General features: G+C 42.1%; 1 protein-coding gene and 1 long non-coding RNA gene across 10 annotated transcripts in view; one reads left to right on the top strand and one right to left on the bottom strand.

Annotated features, from left to right (window-relative positions):
* Positions 1-764: 764 nt before the first annotated feature.
* Positions 765-12,380, bottom strand: part of CHRNA9 (cholinergic receptor nicotinic alpha 9 subunit) — a 35,424-nt gene continuing 23,808 nt past the window's right edge. The window contains exons 1-7 of one of the 6 annotated variants that reach the window (XM_081208941.1): positions 11,106-11,133; positions 10,753-10,958; positions 9,157-9,533; positions 8,480-8,625; positions 5,024-5,178; positions 2,971-3,503; positions 765-2,162 (exon numbers count right to left, since the gene is read on the bottom strand). In XM_081208941.1, the coding sequence (XP_081065067.1) occupies positions 1,591-2,162; positions 2,971-3,503; positions 5,024-5,178; positions 8,480-8,625; positions 9,157-9,214 (1,464 nt within the window). In that variant the 5' untranslated portion in view covers positions 9,215-9,533; positions 10,753-10,958; positions 11,106-11,133 and the 3' untranslated portion in view covers positions 765-1,590. Of the gene's footprint in view, positions 2,163-2,970; positions 3,504-5,023; positions 5,179-8,479; positions 8,626-9,156; positions 10,315-10,752; positions 11,134-12,380 lie in introns of those variants that run through there. The other 5 variants (XM_081208942.1, XM_081208944.1, XM_081208940.1 and 2 more) reach the window with 5 other exon arrangements.
* The window catches only part of LOC308595173, a 52,601-nt gene continuing 51,780 nt past the window's right edge, over positions 11,560-12,380 (top strand). Inside the window, exon 1 of one of the 4 annotated variants that reach the window (XR_014011852.1) lies at positions 11,560-12,035. This is a non-coding gene — a long non-coding RNA (uncharacterized lncRNA). The remainder of the gene's footprint in view (positions 12,036-12,380) is intronic. The other 3 variants (XR_014011855.1, XR_014011853.1, XR_014011854.1) reach the window with 3 other exon arrangements.

Genomic DNA, 12,380 nt, shown 5'->3' with positions numbered 1-12,380 from the left:
CGATCGTCCAAGATTGCCTTCCTCCGAAGAGATCTTGGGTGGGGTGGAAGGGACAAACGACAATGACAAAGGCATAGCTTTGCAAACTCGGTTGGATTCCATGGCATCTTAAATGACAGCTTTGCCAGCGTGCTCCCCACTAGCTACAACAATTATGAAAATGAGTTTTATCGCATGACCTCTGGACTGCGATCTCTTTTCAGTGCCACCCTGAATTTGTCTGTCTAGAATATCAGGGTTTCCAAACCTACAACACAGGTACCTTACTTGGCTGAATGGAAATTCTTAACAGCATCAGTTTATGACCTAGGCTGCATCTGCAGATTTGCAGCATGCTGCAGTAATAAAACCTGAATTCATTGAATGGGCTCCATGTAATAGGCAAACACACATTTCCAGGTTTTTGTCCTGCAAGTAGCACAGGAGGAATTAAAAGCCACACAAAACAAGTTGGACACACACAAAACAAGATTTTAGGAATATGGCACTTCTACAGTCACATTACATACCTAATTCACTTTAAATACTCGTGGGTTGCACCCTCACACATGTTGGGTTGCACATGAGTTGCCACTCTCCATGATCTGGAGAGAGGCATAAGGAGAAAAATGAAAAAAAGGATAGAGAGAGGGGAGAGGGGAAAGGACAGCAGAGAAAAAAGGAAAAGAATGAAAGAAAGAGCTAGACAAATTTAAGCAGGACCAAAAAAATTTAAAAGAAGTTGATGTTGCAAGCTGTAAGTTTAAAAGTAAACCTTAAATCTATAAATTTTCAAAAGGTTGCTGGTTTAAAAGGCATTGCTTTTTATTGTTTATTTTTTACATTAACTATACAAACAAGTAACAAGGGGCAAGATACATGATTAATCTAAGCATCTTTCATAGCTATCATAATTGGACGATGAGATGTCAAGCTGGTGAATGTGGATATGTACAATAATAGAATCATAGAACCCACTCAATGCAAGAATTCATTATGGTATTTATCAGACCTGCTCTCTCCAATGAGCTCGAGCTTAACGTACAGTCATCTAATTTTATCCTGACCACCACCGCGAGAGAGAATGAGATAGGGACTTGCACGAAACCGAGAGAGAATAAGGGATAGAAACTTGCACGAAACCATCTAACAAGCTCAGTGAAGGAGAGAGAGAGAGAGAGAGAGAAATAGACAGACAGACAGACAGACAGACAGGTACATATAGAGATCAGCCTCCTTGATCCAGGTCTAAGACTCTGTCCTTGACCAAACTGGTTTTTGTTGGAGATAATTGGACTTCTATAGTTCCTTTCTTCCTTTCAGGAAATGTCCATCACAGTAGGGAAAACTATAAACATATGCACTTTTGTTCTCTACTCATTTACTTGGAAGGAAGTACCGTGCAGTTTATTTCCAAGTCAGGTGTGGTTCAGATCGCAGACCTTCATCCTGAAAGCACATGTTTTGCCCCACGTGGAATTGGAGAAGACTCGATTATGAATGAAGTTCTAGGGTTGGGGGAGACATGTCATCCACTTTCATCACGGGCGAAGCTCTTTTAATATAACATGGGGGCATTTGAGGAATATGCGGCCCTGGTTGCATTTCTCCTTAAAGTGCTTTGCCAATGACCAAAACGCTCATGAAAAAGACCATGATGAAAAAGATCCACATGAAGAATCTGTCCATCACTTTGGCTACCTTCTTCCACTCCACTCCTTTGGCGTGGTTGGCTTTGTGGCGTTTCACGCAGCTAGCGATATACTCAATATTCTTTATCAGGATTCTGTAGCAGGAACAGCAACTAACAATATCCCTGGCATTTTCACCCGGGACTCCACTGCCGTCACAAACATCATCTGGGGGCTTCTTTTTGAGGTCACGGCTGCTGTGTTGGATCTTGGCAAGTGGCCTCCTTGTCCCTTCGTATCTGTCTTGGTCTTTTCGACAAGCGCTATTCGTCTTTTCCACCTTTGGGTCCCGCTCTTTGACACGTTGCAAACTTGTGCAGTTTTCGCCAACATCATAAACGAAGAAGATCTTTGACATGTAGTCCAAGATGACCACCCTCGCCCACTGTGGGACAGGCTTGGCGCCTGATCCACAGTAATGGATATTCATTATAATGATGGTCAGTGCTGTGGATGCTGTGATCATTGTCATAGTAGCAATGTAATATTTACCTATGAGGTGAGGAGAAAAGACGGCTCAAATGCTTGAATTAACAACAACAAGCAATCACGGGAGGAGTTTAACACTGCGTTGTTCTAAATGTTTAATTGCTTATTTTATTACGTTTCTGTCCCTCTCCTCCAAGGAGCTCAAAGTGGTTTAACCCACAGTGCCACCCGCGTCCCACAATTTTTGCAATGCATTGTACCAAATGTTAGGATTATGTCACATTTGAGGAACTTAAATAAATGCATAGCACAGACTAAATCTTGCTTAAAGTAGAACCATCAGAATCAATGGGACTTAAGCTAAGTTTTGCCACATTGTATCCAATAAGGGGAAATGAATTGGATATGTAAGTTTATTTATTGTATGAAAGGTTCGTGACATCTTAGCCCAAAGACTACGTTTGGCTTTGAGTTACAGCAAAGGAAGTGAGTTTGGTGTCATCACATACAGTGGTACCTTGGTTCTCGAACGGCTTAGTTGTCGAACAAATCGGCTCCCAAATGTCGCAAACCCGGAAGTAAGTGTTCCAGTTTGTGAACATTTTTCGGAAGCTGAATATCCGCCGCGGCTTCCGCTTGAGCGCAGGAAGCTCCTGCAGCCAATCAGAAGGCACGCCTTGGTTTTTGAACGGTTTCAGGAGCCGAACGGACTCCCGGAACAGATTAAGTTCAAGAAACAAGGTACCACTTTATTCCAGAGGGGCTGGCTTGCTCCATAGCAGGCAACAACATCATCAAATAACGGACCCCTCACAGCTCAAGTACATAATCGCTGTTTGCCCGTAAAAAGTATAAACGCTCAGATACCTACCGATCAAGGGCACATTTTCAGAAGGCGGCATGCTCTCCGCAACCATTAGCTGAAACACGGTCAGGGCAAGTAGAACAGTGACCCCCAGAGACACTTTTTCTCCAGAGTCTGCTGGGAGGTAGAATCCCAGTGGAGCCAGAAAAGATATCAACAGACAAGGAAGCAGCAGGTTAAATATATAGAAAGATGATTTCCTTTTCAAAATAAGGGTGAATGTAACATCTGGATAAGGCTCTGAGCAGCAGCCATAGGTTATCACATTCCTAACAGCCGGCATGCCGTGAATCTCCCACTCCACGTCTTCTATAAAGTCTGAGAGGTCGCCGCTGTCTAAAGAATTGAAAATATCTACCTGATTACCATTGTAGGTCCAAGAGCCAAAGGTGAGGTTGCACTCCTGGCTATCAAAGGGGAAGTAAGATACATCCACCACACATGAGCTTTTTGTTATAGCCGGTGAATCCCAAGTAATCTTGCCATCATGCCTCAATACAATGTTAGTGTTCACGGGCTCGGAAAAGTCATCATCAGCCCTAAAACAACAACAACAACACCATAAACACATATAAAACAATAAGTATATACAGATAAATCACCTTGTCGCAGGGATTCGAACCGCCGACCTTCAGATCGGCAAGGCCAAGAGGCTCAGTGGTTTAGACCACAGCACCACGCTCCCATAACAGCACAAGGCAGGCTGGATGGAAGCCACAAGCTCCCAGTTCACATCTCAGCTCACCTATAATTTTACTAAAGCAGGCTTCACACATCTTGCGTAAAGTGCTTTTGAGCCTCTGTCCCACTGTGAGCTGCATGTGTGAAAGGCAGAACCACAGTTTTAAATGTGCTTAATAGCAGATTTTTAAATCGATTGAAGATGTATGAAGCTGAACAAGCAACCACATTTCACTTTTATGTGAGCGGGTTTTAAGCCGAGGTTGGATGGCCATCTGTCATGGATGCATTAGTTGAGATTTCTGCATTGCAGGGGGTTGGACTAGATGACCGTTGGGGTCCCTTCCAACTCTACCATTCTGTGATTCTAATTATGCTTCACAAATACTAAGGATAACATCAACAACATACTGCCCACATAAAAGACAATATATAAGGTGTTTAGAGTTTGAATACCTTCTGAATGACTTTACTCAAGAGTCAATATCGGAATGAAATGGCCAGGGTGTGAATTGTCATTGAGCTACCTTAATAAACAGATTCAAAACATGACATGCCTGGCTGTCTGCCAGACCATGAGAGAGCTTTTCCTTAGCACTTTTGAAACTGTGGCATTCAAACACCTTTCGGTATAGGCACGTGCAATTTTCACATCCTTTTTCTTACATAGATGAAAGAGAAAATATTTTATGTGTCAACAACCTATCTGGTGACTAGAGATGTCTGATGGAAGTAACACAAGTGTTGTGAAATAACCTAGATTTCCTACCAAAGGAAATAAAAGCTTGGGGCAAGTGAAGATTTCATGAGTTGATCATTCAACCAGATGAAAGGTGACCGTAGGTGGCTTGTTGGGCCTAAGCTCACAAGATCATTTGAAACCAGAACTACCATAATTTTTGCTCTTTAAGACTCACTTTTTCCCTCCTAAAAAGTAAGGGGAAATGTGTGTGCATCTTATGGAGCGAATGCAGGCTGCGCAGCTATCCCAGAAGCCAGAACAGCAAGAGGGATTGCTGCTTTCACTGCGCAGTGATCCCTCTTGCTGTTCCGGCTTCTGAGATTCAGAATTTTTTCTTTTCTTGTTTTCCTCCTCCAAAAACTAGGTGCGTCTTGTGGTCTGGTGCATCTTATAGAGCAAAAAATATGGTACTTTTTGCCGGCCAATTTGTGTTTCCAAATGCCTGGCGGTCACCTCTTCCTGACTGCAAAAGGGATGCAATTTACACAAGGTACACAACTATCACTTTCCCCAGGCAACTTCTCTCTGCAAGCTGGCCCCAGATCCTTCACTCCCCCCACCAATGAATAGATAAATAAGCATAGCGCTAGATTCTTGCTTGCACATTTGTAAGAAACCTTCCCGGGCCAAACTTACTTGTTATAAAGGACAATGTCCGGTCTCCATACCAGATTGCTGGGGATTCGGATAGAATCCAACCCATCATATTCATCCTTGTCCCACTTCAAATAGGCATCGTACCATGTTTGTCGAATCCATAGGTAGGCAGTCAAAATTTGGTTTCTCTCATCCTGGAATATGACAGGAGGCCTAAACTTAGGAACATAGGAAGCAGTCTTATACAGAATCAGACCACATATTGTCCACCCCAAGGGTGGGCAACCTGTGGCCCTCCAGGTATTTCTGGACTACAACTCCCATCATCCTTGACAATTGGCTATGCTGGATGAGGATGATGGGAGCTAAGAACCCAAAAACATGTAAGGAGCCATAGGTTGCGCTCCCTTGAAAAACAGTATCTCAAGGTCCTGTCTGGAGATGTATGGGATTAGCAATAGATATCGCTCATAACATAGATATGGAAGCATGGGAATGATTGTGGAATATGGATATAAAATTTAGTGACGTATGGAAGTGAGAGCTGGACCATAAAGAAGGCTGATCACCGAATAATTGATGCTTTTGAATTATGGTGCTGGAGGAGACTCTTGAGAGTCCCATGGACTGCAAGAAGATCAAACCTCTCCATTCTTAAGAAAATCAGCCCTGAGTGCTCACTGGAAGGACAGATCCTGAAGCTGAGGCTCCAATACTTTGGCCACCTCATGAGAAGAGAAGACTCCCTGGAAAAGATCCTGATGTTGGGAAAGATGGAGGGCACAAGGAGAAGGGGACGACAGAGGACGAGATGGTTAGACAGTGTTCTTGAAGCTACCAGCATGAGTTTGACCAAACTGCGGGAGGCAGAGGAAGACAAGAGTACCTGGTGTACTCTGGTCCATGGGGTCACAAAGACGTGGACACGACTAAACGACTAAACAACAAGAAATCTTTTAAGAGAACATTATATGAAAATGATATATCAGTGGTGTATCTACCTCCAAGCAAACTGGCAAAAATGTATAAATCTAAATCAAACCAACGCTGGAAATGTAAAGAGAAAGAAGGTTCTTTTTATCATATGTGGTAGTCTTGTAGTAAGGTTAAAGTTTATTGGGAAATGATATATAATGAATTGAAAAGGATGTTCAAAATAACTTTTATAAAAACCACAACCCAGAAACCTTTCTTTGGGGAATTATAGGGACAGAACTACCTAAATTGTATAGAAATTTAGGTAGCAAGAATGTTACTTGCCCCAAAACGGAAAGAAGCAGAAGTCCCAGAAAAAGAAGAACGGATACAAAAACTTATGGAATATGCAGAAATGGTGAAACTTACTGGAAGAAAAAGAAATCAAGATAACAAACGTTCTATAAAAGAAGGGAAATTGTTTATTGAATATTTACAGATAAATTGTAAACAGATAAGAACATTGGCGGGATTAATGTAATAAGCTGCAGTTTTATAAGAGTATATATTTACAGCAGATAAATAAATGAGCAAGTTAAATGAACTTGGAAATGCAGAAGATATAAATAATAATAATTTAAGGAACCGCAGAAAGAGGGGAAAGGAAGACAAAATTTGGAAATGTTAAATTGATTGTAAAACTAATGAAATGTGTAAAATTGAAAAATATAAATAAAAAACTAATAAAAAAGGAGATGTCCAGAATTAAACCTGGGACATTTTGCATGTGCTTTGACAATCAGCTAAAGCTTCTCGCACGAACATGTCTGCAAGTCAACACATCCAGAAGGTTATTTTGGAACATGTTGTAGATCTAAAAGTGAATGTACTGCTCTGTGGCAACACACAGAGCTGATTCACAGAAAAGTTGACATAGTTAGAACCTCAGTGACATAATTATAGATTGTGCTTTCTTTGTCACGTCATGATGGCAGTTTTCCATCATGCATCGACACAGTGGGTGGCTGCAGCAGTCCTAGTTTCCTGGAATTATTAAAATATGCATCTGCAAAGACATTTGTGGTCTGCATACATTTTTTGGTGTTCATAAAAACGTATCACACAGAGGAGCCAGAGCTCAGCAGTATCTTCAGTCATATATATTGCTTAAGTCAGATTTTGCTTTTTGTTTTGGACTGCGACTGGGGTGAGGCTGATAGGAGTTGTGGTTCAAAACATCTGATAGGGACCAGGTTGGCAAAGTTTGGGCTAGGTTTACTGAGCTCCCCTGACACACTGATTTCAACAGGATGTAGGCATGACTAACTGAGACAAAAGGGAAGGAGTTCCACAATCTGCTCCACCAATATAATTAGAATACCCATATTCTTCTCAGATTGCACCCCAGGGAAGGAATATGGGGCAACCGGGCAGAGAGAATCCTCTTTAGATTGTGATCAATATATACCGTATTTTTCGCTCTATAAGACGCACCAGACCACAAGACGCACCTAGTTTTTGGAGGAGGAAAACAAGGAAAAAAATATTCTGAATCTCAGAAGCCAGAACAGCAAGAGGGATCGCTGCACAGTGAAAGCAGCAATCCCTCTTGCTGTTCTGGCTTCTGGGATAGCTGTGCAGCCTGCATTCGCTCCATAAGATGCACACACATTTCCCCTTACTTTTTAGGAGGGAAAAAGTGAGTCTTATAGAGAAAAAAATGTGGTATTTCTGTGTTGGCCTGATATAATCACGTAACAAAAAAAGTAACTCACTTGTAGCTCAACTACTGCTTCTTATCATAAGGAGTAAGTGTCTTAATTGTCTACATGGGAAAATGAAAACCGGAGAGCATTACTAACATTAATACAGGATTTTTTTTATTCTGTTTCTTAGCCACCCTTTGTCATAAGGTCTCAGGTTATAAAAATAGCATGTATGTTCAATTATAATTTAAAAAACCAATAGAGTATTGCAGTTAGAACCATAAACTAGGCAGCTCAAGGATGACAGGCGTGTTACAGATCCTAACAAAACCCAATGTAAGTTTCAGCCTGTAATTCCCTTTCAGTGCGTCAGAGAAGGAACCATGGGATTTTAGCAAAGAAAAAGAGAAACAAACCATATCAAAGTCTTCCTTCAAGTCATAGCTGTCAAGCGTCCCTTATTTGGCGGGACAGTCCCTTATCCCAGCGCCATGTCCCGCTGCTGTCCCTTATTGATGATGTCCCTTAAATAAGCTACTGAAAGTAATGGGGCCCTTTCTATGTCCATCTGTCCTCTGTCAATAACAAATTGTTGCTGGTTTTTTGTGTTGAATATGTGCTATATGGTCATTTATGGACCTAATAGGTATCTAAAGCCATTTGCACGCAACAAAATATGTATTTTATCAAAGTAATTGTTGATCCCTTATTTTGGCTGCTGATCCCTTATTTTCAAATCTGTAAGTTGACAGCTATGCTTCAAGTACGTAGAAGCAGCAAGATAAAAACAAAAGTCCTTAAGCCTCTGCAATTCAAAATTGACAGACAAGATCAGGGGCTTTCCATCTGTAGAATATAGACCTCTTTTACTTACCATATCCTTTATTTGGGAGAGAGTGATCTGAAGAGTGACATTCAGTACGCTGTCTGTATCTTCCACTGGTCTGAGAGCATTTGAATAGTCTTCAAAGAGCTCATTAAAGAGCATTTGAGCATATTTCCCTTGTGCTGCCTTAGCAACTGTATAAAACATATATATTTATTTTACATCGTCCATTGTAAACTTACAGTATTTGGCTTCTGACTTCCAGAGCCACATGAGCCGATTATGATATTTGCAGTAGTATATAGTATTATACATTTTAAAAGGCAAGGTTGGTTGTTGGGGATAGTTTGTTAAGCACTTGGTGCCATTTCTATCATAGAAATGTAAAACAGCTGCAAGTCAAGGGACCCTGGAAACTGTAGTTCAATAATGGGGCTGGGATTGCTAAAAAAGAATTCTTCGCACCTCCCAAAAATACAGTTTCCAGAGTTCTTTAAAAGTAAACCATGGAGGTTAATCTTCAGGTGCTAAAACTCTGTCCTAACCCCGTTTCTTTCCATGAGACTACGCTGCCATGTAGTGGCACCCTCCTAGTTTCCTAGAATTATTAAAATATGCATTTGCATCTCTGCATACTGAAATTGTTGAGTGTCTGTAGCAGGGTTGCCATATTTCAACCCTAACACCCTCCTTCATGCCTCCCTGATATGGAAAAATTCTCTTACCATGAAGCATTCCCACTGCAAAAACCAAGGAGAGGCTAAAGGCAAAGCTGAGCTTCATTGTGGAGAAGCTTTGCTCCTCTGGCTGTAGACAAAAATATATATCCCAAGCCGTTCTCTAGGTGAAAACATTCATGCCCAGTGCAACCTCACCCAGAGAGCATAAAAGCAATAGACTCTGCCATACTTCTTCCCGCAGCTATAGTCAGAGTGGCATCGTCCTCTAGAGCTCCAACAATCATCAGTCATCCTCTGTTTTCTCATGGCCCTTACAGATCTGGTAACCTGAGAATGACGTGCTGGGTGACAAGGTGAAGGGATATCACCACAAAACTATTCCGCCAGAACTCCTCTAAGTCCTCGCTGATCACATTTCTTCTCTGCAAATAAAACCACAAAAGTAAGCATCGGCTCCAGCTCTGTTCCCACCTATTTTCTGTCTATCGCCTGCCCCCATGCATACAGCTGCCTGAGAGATTCTGCCTCTTCCAAAGGACGCTGAGCATTGGGGCTCCATTGTTATATTTTCATATTTGCAAGCCAATATATAATTTCTACAATATTTTTCCTAGGGAGTATCCCCCACCCCATGACCTGTGTCACTGATTTAGCGACCATACGGACAAGGGCAACATATTGGTGCATATTTGGCAAAGTTGTTGCGCTTATATTTTCAAAATAAGGATAATTTTTTGTCTAAAATGTATAATTTTCTACTAGAATGGGAAACAAAAGACGAGCTTGTTAAAGCTCCAGTGACACACTCGGCAATAGATATAAAACACAATATAAATCTCAACCTCTTGGAGAAACTCTGGAAAAGTGACCTGAAAATTTACTAGATGTTATTCATGGAAAGAGAATTATTTGAAAATGATTCATAAATGGTACTTAACTCCGAGTAGGTTGGCTAAGATTTATAAAAGAGAATCAGACATGTGTTGGAAGTGTAAAGAAGCTGAGGGAATGTTTTTTTCTTATGTGGTGGACATGTAAAAAGGTAAAAGTGTATTGGGAAATGATTTATAATGAATGGGGGGCGGCGGGAATGTTTAAAACTACTTTCCCCCCAAAAAAGAATCCTTTTTGTTGGGGATAACCCAGACTGAAATTCCTAGGTGACAGAGAATGTTATTTATGTATGGGACTCTCAAGAGTCTCCTCCAGCACCAAAATTCAAAAGCATAAATTCTTCAGTGATCAGCCTTCTTTACGGTCCAGCTCTCACTTCCATACATCACTACTGGGAAAACCATAGCTTTAACTATACGGACCTTTGTTGGCAAGGTGATGTCTCTGTTTTTTAGGATGCTGTCTAGGTTTGTCATTGCCCTTCTCCCAAGAAGCAGCCGTCTTTTAATTTCATGACTGCTGTCACCATCTGCAGTGATCATTACACACATTATGATGTCACAAATACGTATTTGACACCATGTCTATTCACAAAATGTTTAGGGGTATGCGTACCCCCAGGGGAAAAAAGCACTGTACTTATGTATGTGTGTTTACCTTGTGCAATTACCAACATTTATCCTATATTTGAGACCTTAGAATTCCTATAACAATAGAAAACAGGGACAAATGGTTAAAAGTGATGACCTGTCTTGCATTTGGGGCTTAGTTTGTGGCGCAAACCATCCTTTGGCGAATATTCATCTTGGAAGCGCAGAATCTAGCAGCAGAGCATGCAGCATTTGGGTTTTTTCATCTTGAGGCAGCAGAGAGGTATAAAGCGGTTCTGTGGATCGTCAGAACCAATTGTGTACTACCTCACAGGGTCGTTGTTGCAAGGCGGTGCCGAGCTCCTCGCAGGAAGGAAGGGATACCGATGGGAAACATTAAGAAAGACCAGCAAGAAGTTGTTATCTGGATTTCCTGTTGTGGGACAGAGATGCTTACCAGGTGAGTTACTGATGCTTACCTGCTGGCAGGAGGAGGAGGGAGCAACTGACCCATCAGGAGGTCAACTACTACTGTCCATGTTATGTACTGAAGTTCTCACCCTGGGCCAGCAGGGGGATACTGTAGATAGTTATGCAAATGAAGGATCGAAAGTGACGTTCAGTGATTGGATAGTTTTAGAAAGTTGCTACAGTAACGCTGTACTGGAGCTCTATATAAGCAGGCTGACTGAGCCCTTCAGTTCAGTTCTGTTGTGGCCTCTGAATAAAGAAGAGCTGTTTGAAGAATCGCTGTGTTGTCTGATATGTTCACCCACAACTTAACAGCCCACTACTGCAGGATTTTGATATGCTTTTAGGTGTACATTTAAGTAAGGCGATCATAAAGATCTCCAGGCTGTGTGTTCGCAAATGAATGAATCAATGAATAAATGAATAAATAAATAAATAAATAAATAAATAAATAAATTTTAATGTCCGGGGAAATCCGGACGTATGGTTCTCCGCTCGCCACTCTCAGAAACAGCAAGGGCAAGGGAAGCGGCCGAGGAAAGGGTTAAAACAAAGCGCCGCCCCCCACCCACCCAACCGGCTCGCCAGCACCCGGCACGTCACCACCACCACCAAGCGCAGGCGCGGAAGGGCAGGCTCTGTGACATCACGCGCCGCACTCTATCACGCAGGAGACAGATGTGGGGGGTGCGCCGCCGCGAGGCTTCCTGCCAGAAAGCCACCGAGCTTCTCGAACTTTTGATGCGCATGCGCCCACGCTGCCGTCTCCTCTCGAGTTCTCTTGGCTGGGGGGGGGGGGAACCCACCGCTCCGCGCGTGCGCAAAATCTTCCTGCGCATGCGGGAAAAGGGGAAGCGGAGAATTCCGCGCGCGCGCTGTTCGAGGGACCGCGAAGGTTATCGGACTTCGTTTTATTGACTTGTGCTGCCTCAAATGGGAAGGCTGAGTCGCTGTGCCTCCACAGGAAATGTACGTACTGAGGTGGAGGAAAGCTGAGCTGTGAAACTCTTTGCCACAAGGAAAACACTGGAGAAGAACGTAGCCCTTTCCAGAGGTTGATTTGATGATGGTGATGATGATTATAATAATTATAATTTATTTATACTCCCCTCCGAATCTGGCTGGGTTGCCCCAGCCACTCTGAGCGGCTTACAACACACATTAACATAAAAAACATAATAATAAAACTATATACACACACACACACACACACACACACACACACACACACACATATATACACGGAATGGTAAAATGTGTGTGTGTATATATGTATGTGTGTATATAATTTATATATTAGATAATAATAAAATA

Source organism: Podarcis bocagei, assembly GCF_964188305.1.
Source record: "Podarcis bocagei genome assembly, chromosome: 9".
NCBI classification, from domain to species: Eukaryota; Metazoa; Chordata; class Lepidosauria; order Squamata; family Lacertidae; genus Podarcis; species Podarcis bocagei.
The sequence above is the reverse complement of the archived record's forward strand: the minus strand, read 5'-3'. Positions and strand labels throughout refer to the sequence as shown.